At 36.3% G+C, this 17654-nt stretch overlaps 1 protein-coding gene and 1 pseudogene across 3 annotated transcripts; one reads left to right on the forward strand and one right to left on the reverse strand.

The window, feature by feature from the left end:
- The first annotated feature begins 851 nt into the window (after positions 1-851).
- CCN6 (cellular communication network factor 6) lies at positions 852-16056 on the forward strand. Of its 3 annotated transcripts, XM_039870570.1 has the most exons (6): positions 852-980; positions 6619-6910; positions 10334-10576; positions 12408-12471; positions 13687-13880; positions 14933-16056. In XM_039870570.1, the coding sequence occupies exons 1-5, from the start codon at positions 936-938 to the stop codon at positions 13691-13693; spliced, it is 651 nt and encodes a 216-aa protein (XP_039726504.1). In that variant the 5' UTR covers positions 852-935; the 3' UTR covers positions 13694-13880; positions 14933-16056. The 3 variants fall into 3 exon arrangements, with proteins under 3 accessions (XP_039726504.1, XP_039726487.1, XP_039726494.1); XM_039870553.1 differs by lacking the exon at positions 12408-12471 and having other exon boundaries at positions 14933-15273; XM_039870560.1 differs by lacking the exons at positions 13687-13880; positions 14933-16056 and having other exon boundaries at positions 12408-13051.
- A 584-nt stretch (positions 16057-16640) lies between these two features.
- LOC120609434 (uncharacterized) lies at positions 16641-16759 on the reverse strand (annotated as a pseudogene).
- Between the last annotated feature and the right edge of the window lie 895 nt (positions 16760-17654).

Raw genomic sequence — 17654 nt, forward strand, 5'->3', positions numbered from 1 at the left:
GGGCACAGGAGGAGGTGGATGGCCACACATGCCAGGGAGGTGAGAATTAGAAGGAGAAGGGGAACAAATCTGTAATGAGTCTTTTAAAAAATCTTAATTTGTTAAACAAATGATTGCCAGTAGCATAATTCTTTTATCTTAACCCTCAAAAGACTGGGGTTAACTTTACTCTTACCTGTCATGGGACTGTGGCCACCGGAAAAGGCTTCTGTCAGGCCGGGTACTGTAGACGTGTCTGTCCCCTTCTCCACATCCCCCCTCCCATGCCCCGTGTTTCCTGTTCCATCTAATTTTTCCCAATCATAATCCACTTGGTGTGAAAAATGGGCTGTAACAGAGGTAAGTACAGAGCATGTGGGGTGTCAGAGAGAATCAGAAGCTGGGAAGTCAGGGGAGGCCTTTGGAAACCTGTTGCTTATGTGAAGGGACAACTTGGAGCAGGCTGTGGCTGGGGTGCAGTGGGCAGAGACCAGGCCAGCACTTTGTGCTTGAGGGCCAAGTGAGAAAATAAAGCAGCACAGGCAGGGCCTGGGGCAGGGCAAACACAGAACCAGAGGCTGAGGGTGAGGAAGGTGCAGGCATCTAACCTCACCGTTTTGCCAAGGGCAGGCTCTGATCTTTAGGAACACGTCGGAACAGCTCCTCAAAGAGAAGTCCGGCTTGATCAACCCTTCTCAGTCCCGGGAGGAAAGCGTACACACCCTCACCCCACACTCCACACCGCAAAGGTAAATATGAGGAGTCCATGAAAGGAAGCAGGGAATTAAAATAGATGCTTGAAAGCGAAAGCGGAGTCTGAGACGGTGAGCACCAAGTCAGTGGCGTGGGAGGTGGAGGTGTGAGTTCCTCTGCTGAGGAGACAGAGGGGAGCTTTGTGTGGCGCGCGCTGAGCACACTGGCCTCCCATCTCTGGGTATGCTGCCGGCCCTGGGAACATGCACGCACTCCTTGCCGCTCTTCTCCTCGCTGCTCTGCCACGGGTAAGTTCTCTCTCCTCACCCCTTACCTTCAGGAGACTACAGCAGCTCATATTTCTGCAGGACAAAAATAGGGAAGAAGACGATGGGGGAAGAGGAGACTGAATTCCTTGTGAAACTCCTTCATGAGAAATAGGGAGCCATTTTCCTCTCCAAATAAAGTTCTGTTTCAGTTTATTAGCTTCAGGAAAGAACTGGAAAACGTTTCTGCCGTTCAGGTAATGGCACGGAATCCGACTTTCGATATGTTTGAACAGCTCCCAAACTTTAATTATATAGATGTAAATTGAGGTATGACACGCAGCATGTACTTGGGAAGCGGCAGCCCTGCCGGGCGCGGAGTAAACGGTGCCTGTTCATGTGGACTCCAGGCTGGGGCTCAACTTTCCGTAGTCGTGTGCAAAATGTGCAAAGAGCCATTGGAAAAAATGATTGTGGTAACTTTCTTCGGTTAAGCCTGTTCTTCTTTAAAAGAAGCACTTTGGAACAAATATTTACATTTTGAAAACATCCTATGACTTTGTCTTTTCTCAGCCCATGTATTTCTCGGTTTTCATGAAAATCAGTGCACGGAGACTTTGAAATATTTCAGCAATGGACCAAAAGGAAATTTAGTTTAATATGAGTAATTCATTGCCTTAGTATTTTTAAATAAGATTAAAACAGGGTGACTTATTTGTGGATTTATTTACATGGTGGAGGTAATCGCTTGCATAGAAGACAGAGTTTTTGAAATCTTCCTGTGATGTAGAAAACACAAAGGTGTCAAGTTAACTGTTTAATGGGGTGGTTAGTAATAGATATATCTTAGGAAACACAGGATAGAAAATTGTTATACAGACAGAAATTTAAGATTTTAAAAGCATGATAACAAGAATCTCAGTGGTACAGTTTATTCCCACTGTTACGTGAAGGGGTACATTTCCCCTTCTCTTATACCACCATTTTCACTGTGAGAAAAGGGCTGCCATTCCTGTGGATTCAGAGCTACAACATATTTCTAAACAGCAAATATCTCAACATAGATGTGCCTCCAACAAACAAACAAACAAACAAACAAACAAACAGAAAAAGGTATTATAGGTAGAGCAAAAGAAAGTATTATTTACTTAACTTTGCCATTATAAATTTTTGAAGGTTCTGATCATACCTACCATTTATTGAATATCTGCTATGTGCTGAGCACTGTACTAGGCACATTAGTCATTATCTTAATTCTCAAAACAACCTTGTAAGGTTATTAAGCCCATTTTACAGAGGAAGACTAAGGCTCAAAGAGCAAGCAGATGATAGAAAAATTATCTAGGATCAGAGAGCTATATATAGTAAAGCTCAGGCTTTGTCGCGAAAACCTTCATTTTCTATTGCAGTATTTTGATGATTCGTTGTTTTGAGACTGATTTTGAAAACACTCAAAATGCCTTAAGAAAAGAAAAATATCCAATTCTTTATATTTAGTCACATATTTGCCCTTTATGTCTATTGTAATTTCAGACTGAAGTTTCTATTGTTTTTTTTTGTTTTGTTTTTGTTTTGTTTTTAGTATTTCTTGTGAGACAGGTATGCTAGCGACACTTTCAGTTTTATTTATCTGGAAATGTCTATAATTTTACCTTCGTTTTTGAAAGATAGTTTCACTGGAGATAGTGTTCCCCCCACCCTTCAGCATTGTCTCTGGGCATCTGGTTTTCCTTTTCTTCCTCTTCTTCTTCTTCTTTCTTTAAAAGTGTTAAGTCACAGCAAATTTGAAAGGAAGGTGCAGAGAGTTCCCATATATCCCCTTCCCCCACACATGCATAACTTCCTCCATCATCAACATCCCCCACCAGAGCGGTACATTTGTCACAGTTGATGAACCTACATTATTACCCAGAGTTCATAGTTTATATTAGGGTTCACTTGTGATGTTACCTTTCCAGAATGTCATATACTTGGAATCCTACAATCTGTAGAACTTTCAGATTGGCTTCTTTCACTTAGTAATCTGCATTTTTTTTTTTTTTATGGCTTGATAGCTCATTTCCTTTTAGCACTGAATAATGTTCCATTGTCTGGCTGTACCACAGTTTATTTATCCTAAAGAAGGACCTCTTGGTCTCTTTCTTTGATGAGAAATCAGATCTCATTCTTATTGTTATTCTCCTGTATATAACACTTTCCTTTTCTCAGGCTGCCTTCAAAATTTTCTCTTTATCATTGATTTTCAATAATGTTACCTTGTGATCTCAGAGATTATATAGAAATGCTTTAAGACAGGAAAGATAAACAGGTGTCCTCAGGTGGACAGTTTTGGGATTGGGCATTTCAGTAAAGAGGGAGCAACATAAAGAAAAACATGGAGAAGAAAATCGATCTGGTGAGTCTAGTAAACTGCAAGGCATCAGAGAAGAGTGCTTGAGAGTTAAGGCAAGAGAAGAAGGCATGAACCAGCACAGACAGTGCTTTAGATACCATGTACAGAAGTTTGGACTGTATACCATAGACAGTAGGTAATAACCAATGGGCTTTAAGGAGAGTAGTAAAGGCAGATATGTTTTTTAAAGAGCTCCCTCCAGCAGTGATGTGGTAGATTTACCTGAGAAGTCATTCTTGAGGGAGGAAGACCAGTTCAAAACCTATTGCAATAGTACTTAGTAGCAGTGAAAATGGGGGTAGAGTAACTAGTTCTAGGGATATGAGGACAATACTCAGGATTAGTCATTGAATGGCTATGGGAGGTGAGGGAGAGGAGGATGACATGGATAAATCCTAGCCTCCTAACTCTAAAATTGGGAGGAGTTGTCTGGGAGTGGGGGAGGGGACAGTGAGTTTTGGACGTGAGCTTTTCCTATAGGATATTCGAGTGAAGACATCCAGTAGGCAGTCAACTGTATGGGTCTAGAGCTCAGTGGAGAAGTCTTAAATGGAAATTTAGTTTTGAAGCTTGCATAGGATGGAAATTGAAGGCAAGGGGTGGATAACATTACCAAGAGACAATGTGCAGAGTGAGAAAAGCAATACGTTAAGGACACGAAATTCCAATAAGCTTAAATCTAAGTCAAATCCAGAGTAGCAGGAGCCTGAAAAGGAGATTGAGAAAGTACATTGAGGGACAGAGGTAGAACTGGGAGGGCCTGGTGTAATGAGAGCCAAGAACAGGGAAACAGGAAACACAGAAGTGGAAAAGGGAGTAGAAATAGTGAGGCTGGAAATGAGTGCCTACTTCTCAGTTTTGCACAGCGGTGGTTACCAGGGACTTCTTGCCAGGTTAGGTGGCTTCTAAGCTAGGCGCATGTTCGCGGAGTCTCTAGGTCCTTCCCTGGCCCCTACTCCAAGGCATTTGACTCTTTTTTAATCCTCTCTTCTTGGATTAGGACATCTTTGAGGGGACCATTGTTATACTTATCGCATGGGATAATAACTACTCCATACTGTTGTTGTGAAGATTAAACGATGAAAACATAAGGTTCTTGGCATATAGACAGTACCATTTTCTTTCATTCAGTAAATATTTATTATAGAAAATAAGACAGACTTTAGACAAAGACATCCAGTAGGCAGTCTTGATGAAGGTCACATTCTTGATGAATGACTCAGAAAATAAACAAGTAAAATATATTGGTAATAAAGTAGGCAATAAGAAGGTCTATGAGGAAAGAACCAGGTTGCTATTTCATAAAGGGTGGTCAAGAAGGGCCTCACTGATAAATTTGAACACAGACCTAAACAAAGTGAAAGAGTGAGCCATGAAGATATCTGGGAAAGAACATACAAAGAACAAGGAGGCCATACAAAGAACAAGGAGGCCAGTGTGGCTAGAGTGAAGCAAGTCTTGGGGTGAGTGGTGGTGAGCAAAGGAAGATAGAGACATGGGGACCAGATGCTGCAGGGACTTGGAGGATAGTTTGGATTTTCCATTGAAGTGGGAAGCCACTCCTATGAGCAAGTAGTGGCTCCTGCTCTCTTACAAAATGTTGAGTTTATAGTACTATATTGTTAGCTACAGGCACTATGCTGTGTAGCAGATCTCCAGAACTTATTTATCTTGCATAACTGAAACTTTGTACCCTTTGACCATCACCTCCCCATTTCCTCTGTATACCCAGGGGCTGACAATCGCCATTCTACTCCCTGCTTGAGTTTGACTACTTTAGATTCCACATATAATTGAGATTGTACAGTATTTGTCTTTCTATGTGTGCCTTATTTCACTTAGATAATATCCTCCTAGTCTATAGATGATGATGCAAATGGTAAGATTTCCTTCTCTTTTAAGGCTGAATAATACTGCCTTGTATGTATATACCACATTATTTTTTATCTGTTCATCCATGGATGGACACTTACGTTGTTTACATATCTTGGCTGTTGTGAATAATGCTGGAACAAACATGGGACTACAGGTATCTCTTTGAGATTCTGACTTCAATTCCTTCGGATAAATACCAAGAAGTAGAATCACTGGATCATGTGATAGTTCTATTTTTAGTTTATTGAGGAACGTCCATATTGTTTTCCATAACTGTAACAATTTACATTCCCATCAACAATGTACCAGGGTTCTCTTTTCTCTGACACTTATTATTTTTTTAGTAAAAGTCATCCTAACAGGTATGAGACGATATCTTGTGGTTTTGATTTGCATTTCCCTGATGATTAGTGATGTTGATCACCTTTTCCCATCCCTATTGGTCTTTGGTATGTCCTCTTTGTAGAAACATCTTTCAGAGTCTTTTGCCCATTTTTTAATTGGTTTATTATATCTTTTGCAATTGACTTGTATGAATTCCAGATATATTCTGGATACTAACCTCTTATTATATAATTTGCAAATATTTTCTCCCATTATGTTAGCTGCTCTTTCATTTTGTTATTTTCTTTGCTATGTAGAAGCTTTTTGGTTTGTTATAATCCCACTTTTTTTTTTTCCCTTAAAACCATGCTGCTGGGTGGAGAATACAGAGAACAAAAAGGGAATTGAGGAGAAGCTTTAAGACATTCAAGTGAAAAAATAATGGTGGCTTGGATAGCTATGGTAGCAGTGGGGTTAAGAAATAATTAGAATAGATATATTTTGAAGCTACAACCAAGAGGATTTGCTGATAGAATTGGATGTAAAATGTGAGAGAAGAGCCAAGAATGACTTGACTCCAAGGTATTTTGGAAAAATAAAATTGGCATTTGTTCAAATGAGGACGTGTATGGAAGTGTAGATTGAAGAGTAAAATTGGAGGTTTGTTTTTGGTCATGTTAAATTTGCTACGCCTATCAAATATCTAAGTGGAGATCTGTTAAGTAGGCAGTTTGAGTCTGAGATCAGAAGAGAGGTCTGGATGGGAGATATACGATACAGTGAAGGAAGATACTTTAGAGGTCTTAACCACAGGGGCACCAATGTTTAGAAGTGAAGAGTATGAGAAGAAACCAGCAAAGGAGACTGAGAAGGAGTCATCAGTGAAAAGGAGTGAGAAAGAGTGACGTGTTAGGAGCTGAGTGAAGAAAAGTTTAAGGAGAGAATGACCGTCTCCAATACTGATAGATATTATTATTAGAACTCACCACACTGTGTTCTACCAATTTGGGGGAAATCTTCTATTTCTATAAAACCTCTGAAATTACTTTGAGAAATCATTTCTAACATCACCTTTATTATCAAATGAAGTTCTGCTGCAGGGCACAGGGCACTGGGTCATTAGACACACCTGAAGGAAGGCCTGGAGAAGTATCAGAAGTGCATCATCGTAAGCAGTTTTGTCACTGGCCCTGTAAATGCCCTCAGAAGCCCAGCTGCCCTCCTGGAGTGAGCTTGGTGAGGGATGGCTGTGGATGCTGTAAAATCTGTGCCAAGCAACCAGGGGACATCTGCAATGAAGCCGACCTCTGCGACCCACACAAAGGGCTATATTGTGACTACTCAGCAGACAGGCCTAGGTACGAGACGGGAGTATGTGCATGTAAGTGTCTTTTTCTGGACCTGCTGGAAAAGGTCAAGTCTAGACATGATTTTTTTTCTGCAACTGTTAACTTGGAATAATCAGCTTATTTTGGCTAAATATGAGGTGAGTTCAGTTTTCATATTAGACTGAAATGGCACTGGCTTTGTCATATTACAAACCATGTGAAATTAGCAGATGTTTATAGAAGTTCAGAAACCTGTTATTTTTATTGCATTGAAGTGATCTTGCAGTTCTCAGGTAGCTGCTTTTAATAAGAATAGGAAAAATTATCTGTAACTAGTAAATAGTCTGACTTCTTAAAGTGCCATAAAATGAGAGCTTTTGTTAATACTGTCAAAAACAATCTGAATTCAGCCTTTTCTGTAACTAAAAAATAATCTTGCTTTAATGTAAAGATGTATATCTAGTATTCAGACATATGGCCTTAGCCTCAGCCTTCCCAACTAACCATCAAGAAAACATCCTTTTTACTGAAGCAGATTTATAAAAACAAAGGTAAGAGCACCCCAGATCACAACCAGACCCTCAGCTTTATGGATCTTAGCTATAGAGTCTGATGGAGACCATTTAAACCTAAAACATCCTGATAATAATTCAGGATACTGACCTACTTAGTATTAAAAAACAAAATTTATAAAGGAAGAGAAATATCTATGTTAGCTGGGCAGTTTAGTCACTCTGTAGAAAAGCCAATGTGGGAAAGCAAATTACTCCCAGAAGTTTGGTCGTGAGCATGGAATGAGAGCACATCTTTACAGTCGGGTCACATGGATAGAGCCATTCAAGTTTGATAGCCTGATGCTCCTGTCAGCACTGTTTTATTATATTGGTTAAGAATGTAGGCTCTGGATTCAAATTCTGGGTTCTATGTGCTGAGTGACTTTAATCATGTTTTTTAACCTCTCTGTGCCTAATTTATATCATATGTACTTCCTATCTTATAGAGTTGCTAGGGGGATCAAATGAGAATAATAACACGTACTATAATATCTGACATACAGTAGACTCTCAAAGATATTAGTAACTATTCATGGAAACTCAGGGGAAACAGGACCTATGAAACTCCAGCATTCAGGACACCCCTTTTTCTCAAACAGTGCTAGGCAAGTTATTTCATTAACCTAACAAACACTTAGTGACCAGTGGCTGGGGACATAATTGGGTGGGAAGAAATAGAAGCCCTGTCCTCAGAGTGAAAGTTTGTTGTGTCAGACAGACCTTTGCACAAATAATTTCATATACTGTGAGGAGTATTTTAACAGAGCATAGCCATGAGGATGGGGGTGGGGATGATCTATAATAAGTCACAAACTATGGCTCAGGGGTCAAATCATGGCCTGCAGCCTGATTTTATAAATAACGTTTTATTGGAACACAGCCACATCCACACAGTTACATAGAATTTACTGCTGTTTTTACGATTGCAGAATCCAGTAGTGGTGACAGGGACTGAATGGTCTGTAAAGGCTAAAATGTTAACTATTTGGCCCTTTACATAAAATTTGCTAATCAATGACATAGATATATGGTTTTTAAATTTTTTGGTCTGAAGACATGGGTCTTAGAAATAAATGAGGACCTAAAGAGCTTTTGTTTATGTGACTATACATATTTAATGGACTAGAAATTTGAAAATATTTGCTAATTCATTAAAAAATAAAGAACCCATTGCAAATTAATAAATATATCTATGAAAAATTATTTTCCAAAACAAAGGAAAATTTAGTGAGAAAAGTGGAATGGTTTTACGATTTTGCAAATCTAATGTCTAGCTTACCAGAAGATAGCAATATTCTCATATCTGTTTCTGCTTTCAATCTGCTGCTATATGTTATTTTGGTTAAAATATATCAAGGGAATCCAGCCTCACATAGATATATCGTTGGGAAAGAAAGGAATAATATAACAGACTTTTCAGATAATTGTGGATATTCTTTTTTGATATTATATTAAAACTTGAGAAGTAATAGTTTCTTAAAAATTATTTGTACCATGGAATCTAAAACCATATTAATGAACCATATCAGTGTCAAGCTCTGTGATATTAAAATACATTGGTCTATTCAAGACCCACTTGTAATGGGTCTTTACTCATGCCTAATTTTGTAATACAATGCTTTGGTTATTTGGAAAATATCAGTTTGCAAAAATGGGTTATGTAGATGTTCCAAATGTTGATACACTTAGACAATATTTTTTAAAAATTACATTAATACCAATCTCATCAGAAAAGTCTACATATTGGGTAGCTATATAGATCTCAGAGGTGGATACAAGTTTCTTAAAATTCTAATTTTTTCTTGAAAGCTTGAATTCTATCATGGGCAACAAATATTGCCGGTTGTTTTCCTTGAGGTGACAGGTTCACTTAGTTGACATTCAAGAAAATGTCCACCAAATACCCAAGTCTGTCAGTCATTTCTGTCAGTCATTTCTACAGGTGAAATTCTCATTAAAAAAGTTGTTAGTTCGGCCCACAATTCAAACAATAGCATAAGTGCTTTTCCTCAAGATAACTACTGTACTTTAATATAATACCTACAGTGATGTTCTATGTACACTTCCTATTGGTCACAAAGAATATTAAAAAAAAACTATGTATTTGATGGCTCAAACTTAATAAACTTAGTAATTTTTACTGTCATCAAGGATATTCTTAAGTAAAACCAGATTTTTTTGTTTTGTTTTGCTTTAAAAAGTACATTTGTGTACAAGTGCACAGCAAGGAAAAATATAGTGATTAACTTGTACAGTATGATTCATGTTAAGGTGCCAACGGCAGTTTTAGCCAACCTTGCTTTTGCACCATCAGTGCAAATATCAACACAGTGAAAAAAAGTGTCACATCTTAGTCTTGACCTTGCAGAGTCTCTGAAAGGGTCTCAGGCACTGCCAAGGAGTCCACGGGCCACATTTTGAGAACTGCTGATCCATGTCAAGAATGCCCCTCGGAAGTGAAAATTTCCTCCAATTCTCAACAAAAAATCAGTTACCATGCAGCACTGCAGTTAAACATTATAATTTTTTCAGCCATTTACATATCATAAATTCCTAAGAAAATATCCTAGCCTATTGTTGGACATCTAGGGAAATCTCACCGGCCACCAACCCCTCTCAGATTTACAATCATTATCTATTTCACTAATGTACACATAGTGCTTTTTTATTAATTTTACTCTGGAACTGGGCCTGTCCTTGGGTTTTAATACTGGAAGTGATGATTTGGGGATGACAGCCTACAATACAATGAAAATGTCTCATTTTCACCTTTTACAGATGTTCTGTGAAGGAGATTTCAGGTGGGGGCTAAGAAATTGAGAACTTTGTAAAGGAGATGGCAATTTCTTCTATGGTTTATAACTGGAGGTCTAGACTATCAGTTATGGCTTTTTTGGCGATTTTGCTCTTTTCTCCTTTCAGACCTTGTAGCTGTGGGATGTGAGTTCAACAGGGTACATTATCATAATGGCCAAGTGTTTCAGCCCCATCCCCTGTTTAGTTGCCTCTGTGTGAGTGGGGCCATTGGATGCACACCTCTGTTCATACCGAAGCTGGCTGACAGTCACTGCTCTGGAGCTAAAGGTGGAAAGACGTCTGATCAAGCCAACTGTGGCCTGGGACCGTTAGAACAGCAACTCTCAACAACCTACAAAACAATGCCAGGTGCTTTTAAGCAGAACTATTTTTCACGTGTGACTTTTTTGTGGTTTTACTTCATGTTGCATTTATGTACCACAGGCTCTCAGTAAGTACTTTCTCATTGGTGGTCAGTGTGAAATTTAGTTTGAGTGTGCCATTTTACTAGGTCTTTGCCTCAGCAGGTCTATTCTAAGTATCTGAAAAGGAAACTATAATGTTTTAGATTTTTCCAGTAAAATATTTTGGTTTTAAAAAGCTCTACTAGGTCAAGAAAACTCTTTTAAAATCTTACTACCTCTTCTTATTCCCATTCAACCTCTTCTCAGGAAAATCGACCAAATATTGTTCATATGTATCCTGGAATAACTTTTATTTGTATTGTTATATTATGGGAAGACGTGTGAACAATCCAGTTTCAAAAGTTTTCAAAGGCAACTTTTCTATATGATAAAAGCAGAAATGGAAGCCTACTGATTAAAAATATTTGAAGACACGTTTTGAATTTATAAATATTATTTCTAAGAAACAGAAAACTACTGATATAAAATTATCCTTTAATTATCAACCTCTCTCTAATAAACACACACACACACACACACACACAGAGGCATTCTTAAGTAGGTTACGTATAGAGTTGGGAACAAGTAAAGAGATTCTTTTTCATCTTGAGCACCTGGCCATTTAAGGTCAGAATATTCATAAACCTTTTATTATGGTCTAAGCATCTTATTTTAGTGCCAGGGTATTTTGAAGACAGAAGTTTCAATAAAGCACAAATGAGGAAGGACTCAAAAGGGACAAAACTGACATCTGATTATTATTCACATTTGTGTTTCCATCCAGAAATCAAGAATGCCTTTTTTTTCTTTAAATTTAGAGCTTAGCGAATGAAAGGTGCCATGGAAATTCAGAATATTTATATATGCTAAAAAACTCCTAAGTTCACCTATATTATGTGAATATTTAATATAAGCAACTATAATCAGAAAAATGAGTTTTAGATATTTAAAAACTAACTTTATGAAAGGAACATCTGTAGGGATTCTAATTATGCCAGTTTTTCTGAAAAAAAAAAAATTAACAGGTCATAATGAATTTGTATTTACCATATGCAGTTTTTCAGTTAACAGCATGACATTAATACCTGAAACATCCAAAATTATAAGCCAAATTGTTCTTTCTTCAGAATGTACAAAACAGTCGATTTTCTGCATTAGATCTGAGTGACTCAATATTAAGTTCCTATAACCCATGTGAGAGAGAGACTAACTTAGAGCAGAAGTTTGCCACAAGCAAAGCCCTTTGGATCAAGTTTAAGTTGGTCTTGTTTGTGGAGTTAGAGGAGTTTCAGTGGAGTCACTTGCAACCTGGTTGGATGTATCTGATGGTCATTCTTAGTGGTTAGTGCTTTGCTACAAAAAACAAGAAAATCTCTCACTACTCTCTGGTACTTGAGAGTTAGGCCTGGATGTTTCAAAGAAGTATATGTTAAATCTAACGTCTCTTCTCTGCTTAACTGTGAAACTGTATTTATGGGCCCAAACAGGAATCCGGCTTTTAAAATTAAGCACACTGGCAAACACACACTTATGTCTATAGTGATTTACATAGTTAATTCCAGGTAGTTTATGGTTGGAATCTAGCTTTTGCTTGGTCAGTATAAAGCATGCAATGACATAATGCCCCCATGATTTTCTCACTGCTCACCGACCACTAAACTTTTACTTAAAAAATCTCTTCTAATTCTCTTGCTTTTTAATGAATGTTAAGCAAATTCCTGAACTGCAGCTCTTGGCTTAACTTTAAGTTGGGTTATTGGTAATACGATAATCTAACCTACTTTTATTTATTGCAGATGTGTGCCAGGCTTTTAATCTGCTTCCTGCATTGAGATCTTTAAACTGTTGTCTACCTTCCAGGTATCTTCATGTTTCTGCTTTCTCTCCTTCAGTTCCATATGCAATTGCAAGATCCTACTGTAATAATGCTGAAAGCAGTATCAAAATATAATTTTACTCAACATAGCACATACTTCAAAGACTGATATTTCTTATCAAGAAGGCATTTTTGGGGGTCTTTTTAGAGTTTTAAACTGACATTTTGAAGTAACATAGCCAGAATTTTGCAATGTTCAACTGCAAACTCACATCACAACCTTATTCCAAAAGCATCCTTTTTAGGATTAAACTTAAGGAAACATTTTGAGACGATAAACCAATATGTAGCTTGTTTAAAATGAGCCAAGGGCCTGCTTCATTCCTAAGCAGAACAAGAAGCTCCCAATGGATTTACAAGGAGATGGAAGAATTATTATACCCTCTTTGTATTTTCTTTGTATTCTCATTATTCGGTCCCTCCTCCTCCCTTGTTTTTCCTAAGCAGCAGGCAGTAGAGGGAGCTCCATCCACCCACCCAGTTACCCACTCATCCATAGATCTACTTATCCATTCATTCCGTATGTCTTTCTATAAATGATTTAAAATGGCTAACCAATGGAGGAAATAGGAGCCTGCTACCATAGGGAATGTAACAATTAAGCTGAATGAATAAAATAGATTACACATTTGCCATGATTTAGTATATGATTATTTAGATTAGTTTACTGTAATATAATTTTCTAAAAGACTAGATTAAAACAATTGAAGGAAAATAACTGGCCTCATTGATTACCTAATTCTCAAGTATAAATTTTGTATTTTAGATTTTAATATATTGAGAAATTTAACATTAAGACCACATCATTCTGATCGATATCCTGAATTCCCTAATCCTACTAATGTCTATTTTAATGTCTGTTGGAAATAATACCAACCATGAGGCAAGAACCAGAGAAAAGGCATCAGAACATAAGCTTAAGTTTAGTACTCAGAAGATGGGCTAAGCAGAAAGAACCAAATGGGTACGTCTATTCGGTTTTTTAAAGATAAAATATTTTTATTCCTCTTAAGAAATTGAACTCTAACACTTGACTGAAAGGTAATTTGTGGAGTAGGAAAAAGAGAATGATGAATTAGACCACATTTTTTTTCTGAATTACATAAAGGTTCAGATCTATTAACTATTAGTTTAAAAATAATCTATCTACATGAGTACATCTATATGTATCCACATGTACTTTTCCCCCTTTATTTTAGCTTATAGGAACCTTCCACTTATTTGGAAAAGAAAATGTCTTGTGCAAGCAACAAAGTGGACTCCCTGCTCCAGAACATGTGGGATGGGAATATCTAATAGGGTAACCAATGAAAATAGCAACTGTCAAATGAGAAAGGAGAAAAGACTGTGTTATATTCAGCCTTGTGACAGTAATATATCAAAGACAGTAAAGGTAAAGTTTAATTAAACTTCATTATAATTCAAGAGACTCCTGAAAACTTTGTATGTTTTGGAATGATGAATAGTATTCGGTTCTTATGAAAATAAAATCACCTCATCGTAACAATTAAAGTCAAACTATCTCAGAGGAAAGCAGATATTACTCTAACTGCACTTTGTGGGGAAAATTTACCAAGCGCAGAGGTAATGTTAACCTGTTGATTCTAGATACTCTATCAGCTTAATAGTATGGGTCTTGATCAGTCTGAATTGTTGTGGTACTCCACCATCTATACTGTTTTTTAAGAGTAGATCCTCTTCAGATTCTAATTTCTTTTTTCTATACTAATTTTATGTTAGTAGAGTCAAAGCAATGGATAAAAATTTTTGGTATTAACATAATTATGAGAACAGACATGGACATCAGAGAAGTTCTGATCTTAGTTATATATTATCAACTTGGAGGGGAACCACACCATTTCCAAAATGCTTAGATAGTAAACTTGCCAAAGGCCGATGATAAAATACTTACTCTTAAGATTGTTTGGTGTAACTAGAGCTGGTCCTATTTCTAGAATTACACAGGATGACTGTCTCAGAGTAATTTTTAGAAATGCTGCAAAACCCTTCTCATCTCCAAGTTATTCCCTATCATATTAGAAGTTAACTCAATTTTAAAGGGATTAATATATTTATTCATTTATCCATCTACTCAAAACTGTCTGAGCTGTACAAGGAAATTTGCTAATTCATAGGTAAATAAACATTTAATAAGACATAGCCCTTGATATTAAAAAGAGAGTTTCATTTATTGTGGAACAAAGTAAAGGATACACAAATCATTGGGGAGTGGGCCCTATGAAATGATGGTGCAAGAACAGACCTTTGGTGAGAGTTGATTTTAAAGGTGGAAAAGAAGAGTGCTTGAAGTTACTAAATAGCAATTATTAATGTCCTGGAAATGACTTACATCTCTGTGTTTAAGATTTTCTACTTAGTATCATTTTTCTAAACTATTATAATCAAATTTAAAGAATGACTTCTTAATGATATGTATCTTTTTAGATCCCCAAAGGAAAAACATGCCAACCTACTTTCCAACTCTTCAAAGCTGAAAAATTCGTCTTTTCTGGATGTTCAAGCACTCAGAGTTATAAACCGACTTTTTGTGGACTATGCTTGGATAAGAGATGCTGTGTTCCTAATAAGTCTAAAATAATTACCATTCAATTTGATTGCCCAAATGAAGGGTCATTTAAATGGAAGATGCTGTGGATCACATCTTGTGTATGTCAGAGAAACTGCAGAGATCCAGGAGATATATTTTCTGAGCTTGAGATTCTATAAACCAAGGACATGGGGAAAAGTTAAGGTCAGTCAGTCATGTCATTACATAACAAAGTTAGAATGGTTTTAAAAAGGTGTCAAATCTCCTTTACTGGTTAAAACAGTAAGAATGCCCAGCTATTCTCAGATGACTATGTTTACGGCATTAGGAGCTTTTCAAAAGGTTATCCTACAAACATACGTAAAATTCGAAAACCTTAAAATTGAACTTAATAAAATGTAACTTATATAATACACACTTTATTCCACTTATGTTTTCCATATATAATGGAAAAACTATACAATTTATAAGAAAATATTTTATTCTATAAAATAATCTGGCATACTTTGAAGATATGCAAAAAGCATATTAAAACTTTAAACCTTTATCTGTACTTTAACAATGTAGCCTACATTCCACTCAGATGATAATCATTACAGGGTGAGCAAGATTCTACACTAATTCTTAAATAGCAATAAGGTTAAACTGTAAATATATTTATAGTTTTCATTGTCCTGTCCTCAATATGTTTATTAAGATTTCTTTGGGAAGGAGAAAATGGAATTTCATTGGCCACTGTTGACATCCTTAATCTAAAAGTTTTTATACCAAATACTGTAAAAATCTAAATAAAGATGAAGAGCAGTATCCTTTGAAAAGTAACAAAAAACATAACACTAAAGAAAGCACGTAATTGATTATTTTGGCTTGAAAAGAATTTGTTTCTAAAAATTTCTTCCTGAAATGATAAATCAATATGGATTTGAGATGTAAACTGTGATTAAAGATGAATAATTGTTAAAAATTAAAAGTGGAGATTATGGTAATTGAAACTTTCATTAGACTATTATAGCCATTTACTGCAAAGTTTGGAAGACAATATCAAGTTCTGTAATGTTCTGTTCACTTGTATAAATGGTGACAAGCAAAATGATAACAAGTAGCATTGTTTAAAAATATGGACATTTATTATTACAAAATCGACTGGTTTGATAACAAAGTATTATACTTAAAAATAATTTATCACAAATATGTTAAAATAAATGTAAATTGCGATTGAGTGCAAACAAGTGGTTATCCAATGAAGAAACAAAACCTCCTTAATAGTTGTAATAAAATCTATCCCTGAAGTTAGTGGATATCACACAGAAATATTTACATTGTGTTCTTCTACTCTATGAACTTATTTTTAAAGAATCAGGTGAATTTAAACAGAATATGAAAACATAAATTATAAATAAATATAAAAATATATCTGTACAAGATTTTTATTGAAGATGTGATTATTACTGTATAAATGTCTAAATATGAGATTATAAATAAAATATTGAAGAACTCTGTTCTTTCAATTTTATTTATTTATTTATTTAGGCGAGGCAACCCTTAGTTGACCTCACAGATTGCAAGGACCTTGTTAGTTTACAATCCCTTATTTTCTTATTTTTATGCCTACAGCACCTGGTCTTCCTAGGTGGTCTCCCATCCAAGTACAAATGAGGCCTGACCCTGCTTAGCTTCCGAGATCAGATGGGATCGAGCTAGTTCAGGGTAGCATGGCCGTTGACTGTTCTTTCAATTTTAGAAAAGGAGAATTTTCTGAAGACAAATGTCTGAAGTTTAGGTACTAGGACTTTACAATTTCACACAACAAATTATGATTAAATGGAACTACTTTTTCAGACAAAAATACTCCTAATATGAAAAAGACAAAGTTGGCTTTCGGAATCACAAAAACTATGAAACAGAAAGGTAAGATGACAAAAAGCAATGTGAAATTAAGAAAAAGTAAGAGTATTTTGGGGGCTTTTTACATAGCTATGCTTAGTCTAGGTAAATCTTCTACAGGCATGCTTTTTGTAGCATCTAGTTGGTTATATTCCTGTATGAGTGCTGATAAAGATGACAGAGCTTCTGTAAAACAGCTTTCCTCCATCCCGTCAATTTGTAGATAGTGATGAAGATGAGCCTGTAAATAAAAAACAAAACAAAACTGAATAATATTGTCTATTTTCTGGAAATTTAATACAACTATCCTATAATGTAAATAGTTCGCTCGGCTTTACATGAGAAATGAGAACTCAAATCCTATAAACTATTGAGATTTCTCATTTAGATAATCTGAGTAAGCCTCTCCTCTTCAGTTATAATCAGTACAATGAATACAGCAGACAGGATCACCTCGGTTTGTAATAGTGTAATTCTTAAGACTACATCTTAAATAGCCAAAGTTAACACATATAGTTACAAAGTTGTACTGATAATTACCTTTTTCTTGTAGAGCCTCATGAATCTCTCTCTCAGTTCTATGAAGGTAGGCTTCACACACGTGTTATTTGCTAAAGCTAACAATGAATGGGAATGGCCCACAGGAGGTACTGAGCACAGGCTGGTCTTCCAGCCTTCTTGATTCCATGAGACAAATTGTAGAGAAGGTTTTAATCTGAGATACAAAAACTCAAG

The sequence above is a fragment of the Pteropus medius genome, unplaced genomic scaffold (genome assembly GCF_902729225.1).
Source record: "Pteropus medius unplaced genomic scaffold, Ma_sr-lr_union100, whole genome shotgun sequence".
Lineage (NCBI taxonomy): Eukaryota > Metazoa > Chordata > Mammalia > Chiroptera > Pteropodidae > Pteropus > Pteropus medius.